A 16,934-nucleotide genomic window follows, 5' to 3' on the forward strand; every position below is an offset into this window, starting at 1 on the left:
AGTGATTTTCACTGGTCTCTATTCACAGAGCAGTATTCAAGTTATGCTAATTTCAAGATATCCTTGAGCGTACTGTACTCTGGTTTTGAAGGTTGCAGCTATCACTGCATTAATGCATACCCAGGCACCACAAAAAAAATATGTGATGTGTGTCACAGAGCTGAAATATGCACATATTTTATGTAGTGGTTGTTCTGAAGCTGTATCACTGAGATGCTGAACTAATCATTTCTGCAGCCAGCAGAAAACTTGACTGCAAATCTGCCTTTCTCAGCTTTTAGGTTTATGAAGATAAAGCCGTGAGCTGTTTCTTGTGATTTGAAACAATTTTTCTGGCACAATTAATTAGATGTGCAATCCACTGTAGGCAAAAAATCTGGCAATAATGTGTGTTTGACAGGAAAATCAAAGAGGTTTGGGTGTTCCTATTCAAGTTTTAATGAACGTTTGCTAATAGAAAAATGAGATTTTGCTCCATAAACCCTCAGATATTTGATCTGGACACGTTCATACACTATACAGCCGCATGACAAAACAGCTTGATGATGATTAAAAGAACAATTGAGTTTTACTTCCTCAAAGCATTCTGTGCTTCGAGGACGTAATGTGTATCCCATAAATTATCTCTGGGGCATATCAGCTAATTTCACATAATTAGTCTCTGGGGCGGGGAGAGAACCAATTCATCGTGAAACGCTGTGTTCCTGTGCGACTGCCGATCCCATTATAGCTACCGTTGTTTTTACTGCTGGAAACCGTATTGATACTTGTGTTGTGGACGTCTGTATTTGAATATATCTAATTGACGCTGGGCTGCAGCCTGGAGAGCTGCTCAGACTGGAGGGTAAGTTTAGCTTTTGATTAAGGTTATAATGACAAAAACAAATCCAGTTTCAAAGAAGTGTCAAAGTGTAAGTCTGGTTCAATTTAATCTTATAATTATTATCAGTTCTGAGAAAGACTTGATTGGTACTGTGTGCCGTCATAGCCCGTTTGAGCTTGTCTCTCTATGCCACGGGAATCCTCACGACAGGAAATCTAAACATGGGCTGTTGCACTCGGGCAGCATTTATCATGTTAAGAAACACAAACTGTCTAGAAAACACAAGTGAATCTAGAAATACGTGTAGTGTGTGTTCATTGTGCTGAACCCAGGTGGCATTGTTCTTTTATGTTTTTAATAGATTTTGGTTGACAGTGAAGGCTTGGAGGTGCAAAAAAAACAGCATATTATCAACAGGACAAATTGCTTGTTATTTTTAGTTTCTGTGGGGGATTTTTGTTAAAAACAAGTGTTCACACGTTAAAAAAAGAAAAAGCATGACAGAAACGAACCTAACACCGTCTGAGCTTAATTTACTCTCGCATTTTCAGGGGCCGTGTTTGTGTTCCCCCCAGAGGCTCCGCTTGCTGAAAGACCTCGCGGTGAAGGTGTGACGTATGTGAATATTCCTGTTAGCCCCACGTCCAAGAAGCAGCTCAACTACATGGAGCTGGAGCTGCAGGATCCTGTGCATGGCACTAAAGCGGCTGCCGCACATCTGCCAGCTCAGAGTAAGGAGGCATGAATATCTTCTGGTTAGTAAAGGAGATAAACGCCAGATAGTTGGTGTCTGAGGAATGAATGTTCTGCTTTCGATTTATACATACCGTATAACTGCAAACGGCAGCTGTGAGGACCAGTCAGGGTGGACACTTGGAAAATTGTCATGTTACAAGATTATAGTTTAAAGGATGTCACCAAGACTGTGTTTTATTTGTCCAATAAGAGCATTAATCTACAGAGAGCTTTTTGATTGGTGGTGCAGAATTGCTTATTGAAAGCAGGTTTAAAGGGAACTGCTCTAAGAAGAGACGGTGGCAATTCACTGCAACCACCACATGATGCTGTAAGCTTAAGTATAGAGCAAAAAAAGTTTGTCTCATTAATAAATCTTTGAATTTTAATAGGCTGGGTATTGAAGTGAGCTGTTGTCTTTTTTGGCACAAGGAAATGTCTTCAAGACCGGCTGTTAAACTGTCAAATATTACAAACTGAAACAAATTCTCAGACTTGTGTAGTTATTTTCAGTCGGTCTGCAGCGCACGTCTTCCATTAACCTTTGAACAAACTACTAAGAAATGTTGTAATCACATTCATGACCCACAGAAGATGAATCCTAATGACTCTGCTAATCCTGAATTTTTATGTCCACCTCAATGCACCTCTTTTTTTGGCTGCATGTTATAGCACCACCAGCCAGTAAGCAGTAACATTTGTCCAATGTTTTCATTTAGCACCAATTTCCTGTAAAACTTTCTTACTAACCTAAGCTATAGTTTGTCTTTAGTGCCTGTTACCACCATGGATTGCTGCCTGTGATAAAGCTTGTCGTGGGACACATTGCTGTGTAGCCACAGACAGAGTCAGAGTGCCAGAGTGCGCAGCACATCCTGCAGTCGATCCATTTTATTTATGCAGAGCAAATTCAAAACAATGTTCATCTAAAGCTCATCAAATGCCATTATGGACAGAAATCCAACAATGCAAAGTTCCCCTATGAACAAGCACGTGTTGGCGTAAGAGGAAGTAAAAGAAGCTGCGGGCGAACTATTAGAGTTGGTGTTAGTCAGGTCTGATGAACCACGTCCTGCGTTTTTGGAGAGTAAGCTGTAAAATCATTGTTTCCTTTTATTCTCTCTTCAGATTGTCTTTGTATATTTGTGAGATTTTCCCGGGACTGTCCAAAATGCAAATTGTTGAATTTTAGAGACCACCTCCTTGATTTAAGAAACAAAATGACCTCAGTAATGCCCTGATACTCATAGTGTGAGGTATTTTTTGCTTTTGCTCAATGTGCAAAAGTGTTCTGTGCAAGAGCCAACTTACAGTAAGCTGGTGTATCAGCGTTACGCAAGGATGAAAGCCATTGTAGTTACATATTTATGTGTAATTCTATTCGACCTACTCAGAGTTACTGGAATCGCTCGCAAACAATTGAGATGATTTCCTCTCATCTTGGTAAAAGACAGCTGAGTCCTTGTCATCGGAGCCGTAATTGACAGACACGTTGGCCGCTAGCGTCACTGCCCTCGAGAATACGAACAGCGTGGCTCGAGCTCTGACATGAGGTTAATGTCTAATGTCAGCAATACAGTTTATATCCCGGCATGCGGCCTCATTAATCTGTCACCTGGGAGGAGGAGTGTCCTATTTCGGCACTGAAAGGGGGTCGCAGGGCATTCAGATCACAGCTGTAAACTCAGTGGCCCTAATGGGACCCTCCTCCAGGGACTATTTATGTGTCGTGAGGAGCCGGTTTTGATGTCCTCAATTCTGGCACTGTAAGGCGACAGGACTCTAACAGGAGACACATATTGGTGCACGAGGACTGATGTTGTGGGTTTAAACTCTGACATTTTGCTTATATGATTTTCACACAAGGTATACAGTGGGGCAAAAAAGTATTTAGTCAGCCACCGATTGTGCAAGTTCCCCCACTTAAAATGATGACAGAGGTCAGTAATTTGCACCAGAGGTACACTTCAACTGTGAGAGACAGAATGTGAAAAAAAAATCCATGAATCCACATGGTAGGATTTGTAAAGAATTTATTCGTAAATCAGGGTGGAAAATAAGTATTTGGTCACCTCAAACAAGGAAAATGGGGCCATGTATCGTGAGATTTTGAGCCAAAACCTCCTTCCATCAGTGAGAACTTTGAAGATGAAACGAGGCTGGGTCTTCCAACATGACAATGATCCAAAACACACCGCCCGGGCAACAAAGGAGTGGCTCCGTAAGAAGCATTTGAAAGTCCTGGAGTGGCCTAGCCAGTCTCCAGACCTCAACCCCATAGAAAATCTGTGGCGGGAGTTGAAAGTCCGTGTTGCTCGGCGACAGCCCCAAAACATCACTGCTCTCGAGAAGATCTGCATGGAGGAATGGGCCAAAATACCAGCTACTGTGTGTGCAAACCTGGTAAAGACCTATAGTAAACGTTTGACCTCTGTTATTGCCAACAAAGGTTATGTTACAAAGTATTGAGTTGTATTTTTGTTATTGACCAAATACTTATTTTCCACCCTGATTTACGAATAAATTCTTTACAAATCCTACCATGTGGATTCATGGATTTTTTTTTTCACATTCTGTCTCTCACAGTTGAAGTGTACCTCTGGTGCAAATTACTGACCTCTGTCATCGTTTTAAGTGGGGGAACTTGCACAATCGGTGGCTGACTAAATACTTTTTTGCCCCACTGTACATTATGGTAATGTGCATATGGAAGACAGTGCATGACAGGAATGTTAAATGCTTCAGCTAAATCATTTGCATATGATTTGTGTTGTGATGCGCTGTCTCATTCTTGAAGCACGCAGACTGGCAGCGAGGGCAGAGGTGTGTGTGTGTGTGTGTGTGTGTGTGTGTATATGTATGTATATACCGTATTTTCTGGACAATAGAGCGCACCTGTTTGTAAGCCGCATCTGCCGTATTAAAAAAAAAAAGATGTATAAGTCCAGGACATTTTCAAGTTCAGGCCACCTGCTTTTATGTCCTCTGAAAGCTTTTCTCGACTTTTGGCATTGCATGAGCTCTTCCCGCTGCCGCCTCCAACGTCTCACCATAGATTGATTGACGCTAAGCTTGCGTGCAGCAGCGCGGTTTCCTTCCTGAATAGCAAGATTGATGGCCTTCAACTTAAAACTCATACAAACTTCTTTGTGTGGTTTCCACGATGAAGGGGCGAGGATTTGAAAATAATTAATAATAATTACACCTTTGTATAAGCCTCATGGTTCAAAACCTAGGAAAAAAGTAGCGGCTTAGAGTCCAGAAAATACGGTGTGTGTGTATATATATGTATGTATTAATGTTTTAAGATGATCTAGGAGTGTTTTTTGTCACTTCCACAATTAATGATTCAAGTTCAAGAAATGATTATATCCCCTAACAATTCATTTCCATAATCTTGTTGACAAAAGAATGTTGGGATTAATGAAAAATGCCCAAAGACATCTGCAAATGTGTAAACCAAAGGGAAACAAAAGAAATATTATGGAGTAAAATTTATAAACAACACTTTGCTGATGCCACCTTGCAGCCATTTATATCAGGAAAGTGAACTTGCATACTTGTATATGATTGATGGCTCATGAAGGGAAACCAAAGCCTTAGGCTAGATGCTTATCTCCGACTTAGCTAGGCTAATCAGTCGCTACAGGTAGGAGTGAAATAATCTTAATATTATAAATGAAATCATCATTTAAAACTACATTTTATATTCACAGAGTTTATTTTTGTTTAATATAAAAATTTGATGATTTGTAACATTTAAGTGAGAGAAAAAGGCAAAAAAGCTAATTAATAAAGAAGGTGGGAAATGTTTTTTCACAGCACTGATATAAGAAAGTAAAGTTTATTTATGTAGTGCTTTTCAAGAATAGTATAAATTGCTTCACAATGTCAGACAGTAGAGCATTAAAACAGCATAAAAGGATAAAACCAAATAAAAGCACATTTGCATAGGTGGGTCTTCACCTTCCCTTTAAAGGTATCAGCAGTGTCAACAGATCTTTAGTCTAGTGGAAGTGAGTTCCACAACATGGCAGCGAAAACCTCCTTTTATCCTCGACTTGGACTGAGGTACAACCAAGAAGCATTGATCAACTTGCATCAGAGACCTAGCAGTTATGTATGGATGTAGAAATTCACTAATATAGGGAGGCACCACAAAGAGCTTGGAAAGTGATAATCAGAATCTGAAATTGAACTTTGTGGTGAGCCAGTTTAAAGAGGGCAGAATCAGTGTCACAAGGGACCTTTCAGAGGAACTGGTGAGAAACCTTAGGGCAGCATTCTGGGCTATCCAAGGATGCGATCCAGAGATAATTTGGTCAGCGGAAGTAATAACAAATTACAATAATAACAATAAAGTGAGACAAAATACACAATTGGCTGCCATCCGGTTATTTATAAGACAAATAATTTGGTAACATTGAATGACATGTACAACTGGGCATCATCTCAAACAATGATATGAGATGTCTTCAAAGAAGACAGGCCCCAAAAATGAACCTTGGGGCGCACCACAAGATAAAATCGTAGAAGAGGACAGGAATTTAGCAAAGCGCATGAAAAGCTTCTGTGAGTGAGGTAAACGTACGATATGATATTGTATGATACTGATACACTCGTTGGAATATTTCTAAAATGACAAGCTAATTTTTAAAATTTCCATTGTCAGATTAATCATCTAATAGCTTCTGCTCTGTGCAGCTAGTTTTGTGTGCAGCACAACACTGATGAATAATTAAATGGTACACTGATTGAGTTAAAAGAAGTCCCACTTTTGTGTCCTGACAGGAAAGAGCTCCACCAAGTACGCTCAGATTGACATCACTGCCACAGAGATGGCCCACAAAGTCGGCACGTTGCACGCTCTGGGTCGGCAGGAGGGCCTGCACACTCTGGAGCTGAGAAGAAAGGGGACGCCACATTGAATTTTCCTTCACTCAAACGTTGATCTCAGCAGGATTTTTTTTTTTTCACAACAGCAGAACTACAACATCAGACTATAACGTTAGCAAGAAACGTGGCTCTGTGGGCCTTCCTGTGGGATTCCTTCTCTATTCTGTTCCATCTTTTGAATACAGATATCTTTGAAAGCAACCTCAGCCAGTTTACAAAACCCAGAATCCCAGAAAAATGTATTGCGTCCAATGTCTACTTTGTTAGATCGAGACTGTAGTCACAAAGGAGCTGGAATATAGAGCTGGCTTTAGAAAGGTTTGGCTCTTAGTCATGAGATTTCACAACGTTTTTTTGTGAACAACATCTCGTTAAATGGCATTACGCTGCTCCTCGAGCTCCAGGCTCTCTAGAAGTTGGATGAGCAAACCCTGGGCTGAGTCAGGGGCCTCACTAATACCCCAGAGCAAAGGCACTTTACAGCTCACTCAAGCCATCACTAATTGTGTGCTGTTTTTGTCCTTGTGTGGGTAAAAAAGAAAGGTAGGGTGTTTGCAGGAAAGGAAGTGGAAACAGTGTTTGTTCTCACAAGGAGTTCACACACATTTATTCCTCAGTGATCTGTAATTCCATATGTAGTTGCACATAACTCTTTCTGTGTTTCAAATTTAGGAAAGCTTACCAGCCGGTCTTACTCAGAGTGATGCAAAATTCAGAGTAGCTTGATGCGTAAAAAAAAAAAGATTTTTTTGTGTAAAAGTAGCACAAGTACTGTATTTTCTGGATTATAGAGCGCACCAGTATATAAGCCGCAGATATCTATGTTGAAAAATTAGATATTTACTGCATGTACAGAACGATTTTGTACTGTAAATGTACATGTATGTACCTGAACAGATTCTTTCAGTGCCTTTTAACGGCAGCAACTTAGCTGATTAAAATGGAACAGAAACAAAAGAAAATAACCGGTATTAGGATCCACTGACAGACATCAGAAAAGGATGCTTCTCACCACTTGTCATCCAAGTCTCCCACTCAACCTGGAGTGCAGCTTTAAATGCCCGATTCACACTGATGTCAAGTGGCTGCAAATACTTTGTTGTACCTCCAGGTTTAGGGCCCGGATGGCTTGGGGATAGAAGCTCCTCTTGAGTCTCTCTGTCCTTGCCCAGATGATGCAGAACCTTCTACCGGATTTCAGAAGTAGGAACAGTTTGTTGCCAGGATGGGACGGGTCCTTCAGTGTCTGTGCTGTTCTAGTCCGGCATCTCCTGGTGTAGGTGTCCTGAAGTGGGTGAGAGCAATCCTGCAGCAGCGTTCAGCTGTACGGATCACTCTCTGAAGAGCTTTTTGGTCCTTAACACAGCTGTTCCCAAACCAGGATGTCATGTTCTGTGTGACGATGCTCTCCACAGCGCCTGTATAGAAAATCCCGAGGATCTCTGGAGAGACCCTGAACTTCCTCAGTTGTCGTAGGTGGTACAGGCGCTGCCTAGCCTTTTTGGTCTGGACCTGAATGCGGAGGAGATGTGGACACCGAGATATTTGAAGGACTGCACCCTTTCCACTGGAGCTCCATTGATGATAATGGGCTTGTAGTCTCTGTGCTGACTCCTTCTGAAGTCCACCACCAGCTCCTTGGTCTTGCCAACGTTCAGCTGGAGATGGTTATCCTGGCACCATGATGCATGATGGACAGGTTGTCCATGTGCCCTGATGGACAAGTTTTTACGTCTCATAAATCTGAAACACCACGACAGCCCAGCTTTGAAATCTTCAATATTCATTTCGCGGACGATTGTTTTGGCTTTCAGTCGGATCTGTACAGTGAGTACACCTCGGCCACCTGCTCTCTGTGTATTCACCCAGTCCTCCAGGACATATTCAAGTTCAGGCCACCTGCTTTTATGCCCTCTGAAAGCTTTTCTCTACTTTTGGCATTGCATGAGCTCTTCCCGCTGCCTCCTCCAACGTCTCACCATAGATTCATTGACGCTAAGCTTCCGTGCAGCAGCCCGGTTTCCTTCCTGGATAGCAAGATTGATGGCCTTCAACTTAAAACTCATATGAACTTCTTTGTGTGGTTTCCACGATGAAGGGGCGAGGATTTGAAAATAATTACCAGTTGGTAATTTGTTGTGCGTGTTCTGTCTGCTAAAGAAAAAGTATCGTATTCTTCTTTGCATTGATTTTTCGTCTGTCTTGTTTTTGATTCCAATTCCGGTGAGAGCGCCCCTAGTGGTGGAAGAAAAATCCACAGAATAGCCGCACCTTTGTATAAGCCTCATGGTTCAAAACCTAGGAAAAAAGTAGCGGCTTATAGTCCAGAAAATACGGTAATGGTTCTGCATAACACTTCCATTCTATGCGTGGTGACTCTTGTTAGCCTGGCTCTAACTAATGGGAAAAAGATCAGTTGCTGCCATACATTTTCCCTCCTGCTTCCCAGTTCATATACAATTGGGTTTAATTTGGGAAAGTCTTCATAAATAATGCAAAGCTTTGTTTTGTTTTGTTTTTAAATCAGTGGCCGTTTTTGTCAAAATTATATTATACAATGTTTTTTTTCTAATCACCTCCCTGAAGCTATTAGCATTTTTGTTATTCCATACTGTGTGTCTTTGTGTGGATATTGGCATTTTACTGCAGTATTGAAAATAGCTTGTATTTGTAGAGCTACTCCTCTTGATAAAGCCAGTATTGCTTTTTTTTTTTTCATGTTCTGTTCACATACCACTGATTTGATTAGCTGTAAATATATTTTCTTTCTATTTGGGTGGATTGTCATAAAATGTGAAGGTGTTTCTGTACAGTAAGCATGTATGGAAAGGGTTCAAGGATGGCATCTGCTTCCTAAGGATCTACTTTTTTTCATGTAATACTCTTTTTCTTGTAAATTATTTATGTTAACACTGCTTTGATGTGTTCTTTCTTTTTCTTTTTCTAGAACAACAGTAGATCTCATATGGCTCTCCCTCCATGTACAGCTGTAAACCTGTTGGGTACCATATTATATAAATCAGCCTTACCATTGATGTGTTTGCTTCATTCAACTGTAACACCACTGGTTTATAATGCAGATAGCACAAATAATATTAATACTGATCATCTTATTACAAACTAGCTATACATATCTAACTTTTTTTATTATCATGCTGGAAATGTTTTTTTCTGTTAACACTGAAGACTTAGGCTTGAAAGCTGAGTCAGTAACACTGAGGGTGCAGCTTGCAGACACTCTGTAGCTCTAATTTTTACTCATTTATTACAACAAGAAAGACGAGATGTTTTGATAATTTCTGGGCAAACTGGGAAAGTAAAACATAAGTAAACAGAAGTATTACATTGATAATACATTGAGCATAAATGTCCAGCTTTATGTGCAGAAAACGTGAACATGCACAAATTAATATATGGTATTATATGTCACACTGCATTGATGGACAGAGTTTCAATAATGTGAAGTGATTACAAAACACTCCTCCATGTACAAATTTGACTTAAAACCCTTAGTAGTCTTTGCCCAGATTTGAAGTCAGTCATTAAATAATTGAAAAAACAAAACAAAACTGCAAAGGTGCCTTTATTGATCTGATGCAGGAATATCAGCCAAAGACAGACAGCATGGATGATAATGGAGACTGCCTGTGTGACCTCATCATGTCAGTTGCATCATATGATTTAATATGGTGCTGCACATTCTGCTGGGTGTAGCAGAGGTGCTCAGAACATCATATATTTCTTGGTGTGTGTGAGTGTATTTCCACTTTCTGCTGTGCGAGGTAGCTTACCATGAAAATCCTTTGCTCGCAGCAGATATTTGTCCCCTTGTTGCACAGAGGATATCAACATATAAAGAACACCTGTGAGAAAATCATAGTGAGGTGGTTGTGTTGGTTTACACAATATCTAATGTGGTGTTCACATTTAAACACGGGATCCAGTAAGCTGTTCAAAGGTTGATTTTTTTTTTTTTTTTTTAAACTAATGATAGTTAGGTAAGTTATTGTCCTGAAAGCTAGCATAACACAGTAATCTAATGTAACACAAGTAATATACAGTCACTGGTTACTTCATTAGTTACACATTGCCAGGACTGTTGACCTCCTGTTTGCTGTCAGAACTGCCTTCATTCTTCATTGCACAGATTCAACAAGGTGCTGGAAACATTCCTCAGAGATTTTTGTCCATGTTGACATGATACCATCACACAGATGCTGCAGATTTGTAGGCTGCACATCCATGATGTGATTTTCCCGTTCCATCACATTCCAAAGGGAGCTCATTGTCACCTTCAAGAACCAGTTTGAGATGATCTGAGCTTTCTGACATGGTGTGTTATCCTGCTGGAAGTAGCTAGCGGTAGATGGTTACACTGTGGTCACAATCAGATGGCTATGGTCAGAAAAGATACTATATCCCCCACCTCGTTTCACAACCACCTGTCTAAACTGTTGAAACAAGACAGGATAGATCCATGGTTTTATGTTCGTCTGACTCTATGCAATCCAAATCTTGCAGCAGAAATCAAGACTGATCAGACCAGACATTTTTTTTTTAAATCTTCTGTTGGACATTTTTGGTGAACCCCTGTGAATTGTCGTCTTCTGCATTAGCCCATCTGCTTAAAGGCTCAACATGTTGTGCATTCAGAGATGCTCTTGATTTTAACAAGTGGTTATTTGAGTTAGGGATCTTTTCAGCTATCAGCTCAAAGCAGTCTGTCCATTCTTCTATGGTGTGTCCAACTAATTGACAGAATGTAATGTAGTCAGCAAGGGTAAGGTTATTAAACGTTTAATTTTAAGAAACTGTCTTACCGAGACCAGATATTGATTAATCTGAGTTTCAAAGTGGCAATGCTCTAATGGATGCCAAACTTCATTTGTGCCTGAAATGCAGTGTATGCATGGACTGAGCCACAGGTCCAGTGTGGGAGCATACACTAATTGTCTCCAGTCCATCTATCCAGGAAAGGATCTGTGAGCTGCTTGCCGTTGCAGGAGCTCTGGGAGAGAAAGTTCCCATACAGTTGCCCATTATTCTCAATCTAAGCTGCACATCAGCCTTTACAAATTTCAAATTAAAAGCTCCCTTACAGAGAGATTATCAATGGGGATTGTTCCCGCTCCACGTATTTTTAAGGTAGTCGTATCTTATCCACCAACTCTTAGTGAAAAATGATTAACAGTGACTTGTCACAGACTTGCACCCTGGACATTAATGTCACTGAACTGGAACGGAACCATATGGTGCAGTGAAGTGTTTCATGAAAACTCATTTACCTTAATAAATTTAAATGGAGAGAGCTGTTAAATTCATAAAGCATAATGGACCGCCTCTGTGGACAAATATTGATATAAATAAATTAATGTTAATGTCATTGAGAAACTAGTGGCAACAGTTTAATGAACTATGCAAATCCACAGACAACTTGTAATTGCAGGACCTGCTTTCAAAGAAGGAAAAGCGGTTTTAATCTCTCCCGCTGTGCCTACCAACAGCGACATACACCACAGGCCTAATTCAGGACTACCATCTGTCTGCAAGAGCTGGAGACCTGGGACTCACTTAAGTCATAAAAAATGAGGATTTGCAGGCTTAAATTACTTGAGACTTCTCTACCTGAAGATTTCCCTTGCAATATTATGTGTAGGTGTTGACCTGAGGAAAATCAAAACTAGTATTTACACCACATGAGGCCATGAATGCCTTACATGACTTCATGTGCTGTTAAACACTTGACTTCTTTACGTGGTCACACCACAGTGGTTTAAACCTTGGTAAGTCCACCCTGATTTTCTGAGTCTAGGAATGAGTTCATATAAAAAGAGGCTGTGCTGCCACTGGATGCTTAATCACACACGTGGGCAAGTTAGGAAGCAGACGTTTAAAACGGGCTAAAAGCAACACATTTGCAGCAGCCAAAACCTGGAAGGAAAGCTGGAAGAAAATGTTCAGCTGGGCTTATCTATATCACTGCCTCAACATTAAGCCACGGGTAGATCTAAATAGAATTGTCTTCCCATTAACTTAATGTGTTGCTTAGATACTGTTCTAAGCAACTATTCCTATGGCCTCCCAGGAACATTTAACACCATGATGGTGTTAAATGTTCCTGGGAGCAAGTAAAGAACAAAAACATAGTTTAAAACATGAAATAGTCGTACTTACAAATCGTATAAAAGGTGAACTAGTAGGCTGCAAGGCTTTTGTGCTCTTTTATGTGTTGTTGTACAGAGGCCAGGTGAACAGTGAAGTAGTTTTGGAATTACAGGAGCTGCAGACATCTAGAATAAAATGAAGCAAGAATAAAGTTCTTTATCCTGACAATCTGTATTCCTCATCTATCCCGGACTTTAAACCCATTGTCAAGCCAAAAGGTTTCAAATTGTCTATAAAAAAAGAAAAAGGAGCAAAATGTCCAAATGACATTCTACTGAGAAAAGGCTGCATATTTTTCCTCTAAGATCTTTAGACTTGTTTGACATGCCCCGAAAGTCATCTTTTATCCTAGACTTGAGACTCAACTTAGGACTGTAAAATCTTGAGTGGCACTTAAGACTAGACTGAAAACTTGACAAAGGAATTCAAAAAATTACTTTTCAACTTACTTTAAGAAAACGTCAGGAAATATTTACTCGGAGTTCACTACAGTTCACTGACTCAAAACCATTAGTCAGAAGCCAGGTTTGACCTAAAACGTCCATTTTTACACATGCAGCCAGCTTCAAATGTAGTAGCTCTGTAGTGTAGTGGTTTACACATTTGCCTAGCAAGCAAAAGAACCCCAGTTTGTTTTAAGGAGGATATATAAAGGCTATATCATTCAAACTGAACAGAACATTGAATGGAGTAGAGCTATAGAAGTACTGATCAGTTAATCAAGTCTATTTGATAGCACCTGACTTGTACTTAAGCTCTCAATCCCTATGAAGCATCAGAGGAGCACATATTTTTTTCATATGTTTTGTTACTTAAAGCCTTAAACTGAAAGAGGGTTTACTTTCTTTTTCCTGGGGCGATTGTGGCTCAAGAGTTGGGAGTTCGCCTTGTAATCGGAAGGTTGCCGGTTCGAGCCCCCGGCTTGGACAGTCTCGGTCATTGTGTCCTTGGGCAAGACACTTCACCTGTTGCCTACTGGCGGTGGGCAGAGGGCCTGGTGCCGCCAGTGTCCGGTGGCACCAGTGTCCGGCAGCCTCACCTCTGTCAGTGCGCCCCAGGCTGGCTGTGGCTGCAATGTAGCTTACCATCACCAGTGTGTGAATGGGTGTGAAGCGCTTTGGGGTCCTTAGGGACTAGTAAAGTGCTATACAAATACAGGCCATTTACTATGACCGATGGCTGTGCCCAGGAAGTAAATTAATGTGGTCTTCACTCCAGAATATTTGCAATAACTGTAAATGCCACTGTTTTTAGATTTACATGGGCTACAGTGTGTTAAATACAGACAAAGGCTATGTATTAAAATCCAGGATCATTCAGCTGTGTTCCTTGTGCCTGTTCATTTATCTGAAATCTGTTTCTCCGCCTCTAACTAAATTACATCTACTGAATAAATAATTAGTCTAATTTGCGTCACCATTCTTATACTTGTCAGAAAACAAATTCAAACAACTCCGTCTGTTTATTTATTAATGTAAGGTCATTTTTCTCCCTCTGCTTTGTGATACTTTATCATTGATGTTGCTGTTTTCATAGGACACATAAAACCTAAATGTAATAAATTACGCAGAAACCATGCAAAGCTATTATGTTCATACGACAGCACTTAAAGGCCAAACAACAAATTATTGTGCAATGATGATTCTTCAGGAACATAAAGCCTTAAAGAGTCCACTCTCTGCAGTGGCTAATATGGCTGGAAAAGTCAGTGGATTACTGCAAACATTGATTAGGAAATTTTCTACATCATAGGGGTAAAAAAAAAAAAAAAGCTACAATGCGACACCTTAATGAATCTGTAGCAGCACTGTGTAACTTGAAGCTGCATTGATCAATATTTTTCTCATAACCACGAATCAAATGAGTATGTGTGAAAAGCTAATGTTCTTGGTGATGAACCTCGCTGGAGTTTCTCCTTTCTTTGTCAAAATCTTTGTCAACGTTGACAGACAAGGTTAATATCTTGCTGGTGAATAAAATGGAATATTTTGCACTGGAGGAATAGATAGAAGTGGAGAGTGTAGACATGTGGTGAGAGCTTGGAGAAAGTTAATGTGTTTCAGACATCTGATTACGATGCTTCCCTCTGGGAGGAAAGTCTGTCCAACTGGGAGGAAACGATGGTTAAAAACTTACAGTATCTCTACAGATCTCTAGCTAAAGAGATGATCTTGTCTGGCCTGGGAGCGCCTCGGGATCCCACAGGAGGAAGAGAAAAGCTTTGCGGTGGGGAAAAGGATGTCTGGAATACACTGCATAGCCTGAAGCCACCATGACCTGACTTTGCATAAGTGGATGAATTTAGCAGTGGAGGAGCAGAAAATAACAAATAAAATCAGTTTTTTAAAAAACAATTTAAGGACTAAAGATCCTGTACTCACTGCTGATATGCTTTTATCACTCCACCACTATTTAAAGCCTCGTCTATAAGTGGAACATGAAGCACAGAAGGCTTGAGGAGGTCCGATCTCTCAAAGACAGCTATATCTCAGCATGGAAAACCAGAAGGTGGTCATTTTAAGAAGAAACCCTCCGATATCCCATCCTGGTGTATCCTACTACTATCTCCCTTACAGCATCCTCTGGCAGCCCAACACCACTCCACAGCACCAGCCTCCAGCCATCTCTTGGCCTAATCTACCATCTATGTCACCCAACAAAGAGCAGCATGCCAGAGGCAATGAGAAAAGTTGGATAACTAAGCAAAGGAAAAACAAGTCTCCTTAGAGGGCAAACCACCACTATAGGGGAGCACCACCTCCAGCTATGCCCTCATCCCAGCAGCTCATAGACGGTATTGTTGTCAAATAAAACATTGGTTACACACTGTAATCTCAGAGGAATTTAGCTATAGTTCAAAAAGTTTTGAGCCCCCACAGCTCAGTCTGTATTTGTCAAAGAACTAGGGTTACAGTGTGTAACCAATGTTTCGTAAGCATCCAAACAATTTCCAACTAACTCAATATATTAATCTGACTACATGATACAGTTATTCACATACTTCTTTCTTCTTGTTTAAATCGATTTCTTTTTTCTGTACCACATATTTTCATCAGCTTTTATTTGGCAGAGCACAAAAGACACTGAAATGTGTTGACTTTTAGCTTAACTGACCTTGCCTTGCTGTACGTGGGATTGAAATAAAGTCATCCAAAGAGAATATTTTACATCATATTAAACAGTTCACAAAGGTGAGGCTATGTCTCAATGAGACAGTTTGGCAAAACCCGAAAGTAATACATGGCAGAAGTGTTGAGTCCGCTAAGCAATGAGCTACAGTCTCTTAACTCATGATGCACTGATGCTTGATCCAACAACCTCAGAGCATCTAAGTAAATGTTATGCATCCACAAATAGCAGCTGATCGGTTTATCTGTCGGAAGTGATTTGTTGCAATGGTCAAAGCCTGCAGGGTTTGGTAGCATTTCCAAACGCCAACCCAATAAACTCGAGCCACTGACCTTTTTGCTCTGGTCATTGGGCCTGGTCATTGGCCTTGTTCAGCCCAACTCGATTATGACCCCTAATGTCTCACACAAACACATAAAGAGCCTCTTGCAGTCACTGCCCACAAGGCATCTCAGGAGGAAATGCCTAATTTTGTTTTTTTTTCTCCTTATGCAGCCTTCATTCTCATTGCACTGCAGCTGCTCTATCGCCTGACGCTTTCATTATTGCCTTCTTTGTGCTCACTTTCAAAATGTGCTCATATGCTGATAAGAGTGTATTATAATTTGCAATAATCACATTATAGCTTAATAAGAGTCTTCCAGGCATTAAGCATGGTGATTTATAGACAGCTAGGAATACAAACATCATCATTATCTCTGCAGGATCTTATTTTTGAAGGCTGAAAAAACACACTGACACACACATACACGCCAAACTGTGCATCAGCGCTGGTACAGTAGCTCTTTAATGTGTTCATTCACTCACCCTGAATATTTCTCAGTGTGCTGGGTGCCGAGTGTTCATTTCAGGGGTCACACTTTGCGTAACAGTGGGCCCATAAATAATACAGCTCCACTGAAGTTTCTGCAACAAACTTTCTTATAGCCAGTTGTTAAAAAGGTGGATTTGACTGAAAAGAAGATAGTGACAGTATTGTCTGCAGGCTTAATGTTCTCTGCTGGGTCTAATCACCCCAACATAAAACACATTAAGATGTGAACAAATTCGATCTTTCAATTCTCAATCTCACATATCATCAGCTATGCAGCTGCAGGCTGGACTTCTAAGTTTTTGGGTATGACTCACTCATTTATAGCTTTAGGACTGATGATTAAGGTCCCAAATATTGTTTGCCTAACACTAC

At 40.5% G+C, this 16,934-nt stretch overlaps 1 protein-coding gene across 6 annotated transcripts in view; it reads left to right on the forward strand.

Annotated features, from left to right (window-relative positions):
- Positions 1-7,217, forward strand: part of LOC113018695 (protein Dok-7) — a 48,518-nt gene extending 41,301 nt beyond the window's left edge. For 4 of the 6 annotated variants that reach the window (XM_026162005.1, XM_026162006.1, XM_026162007.1 and 1 more), the window contains 2 exons: positions 1,375-1,554; positions 6,350-7,217. In XM_026162005.1, the coding sequence (XP_026017790.1) occupies positions 1,375-1,554; positions 6,350-6,486 (317 nt within the window). In that variant the 3' untranslated portion in view covers positions 6,487-7,217. Of the gene's footprint in view, positions 1-1,374; positions 1,579-6,349 lie in introns of all 6 variants that reach the window. The other 2 variants (XM_026162008.1, XM_026162009.1) reach the window with 2 other exon arrangements.
- Positions 7,218-16,934: the final 9,717 nt, after the last annotated feature.

The sequence above is a fragment of the Astatotilapia calliptera genome, chromosome 3 (genome assembly GCF_900246225.1).
Source record: "Astatotilapia calliptera chromosome 3, fAstCal1.2, whole genome shotgun sequence".
Lineage (NCBI taxonomy): Eukaryota > Metazoa > Chordata > Actinopteri > Cichliformes > Cichlidae > Astatotilapia > Astatotilapia calliptera.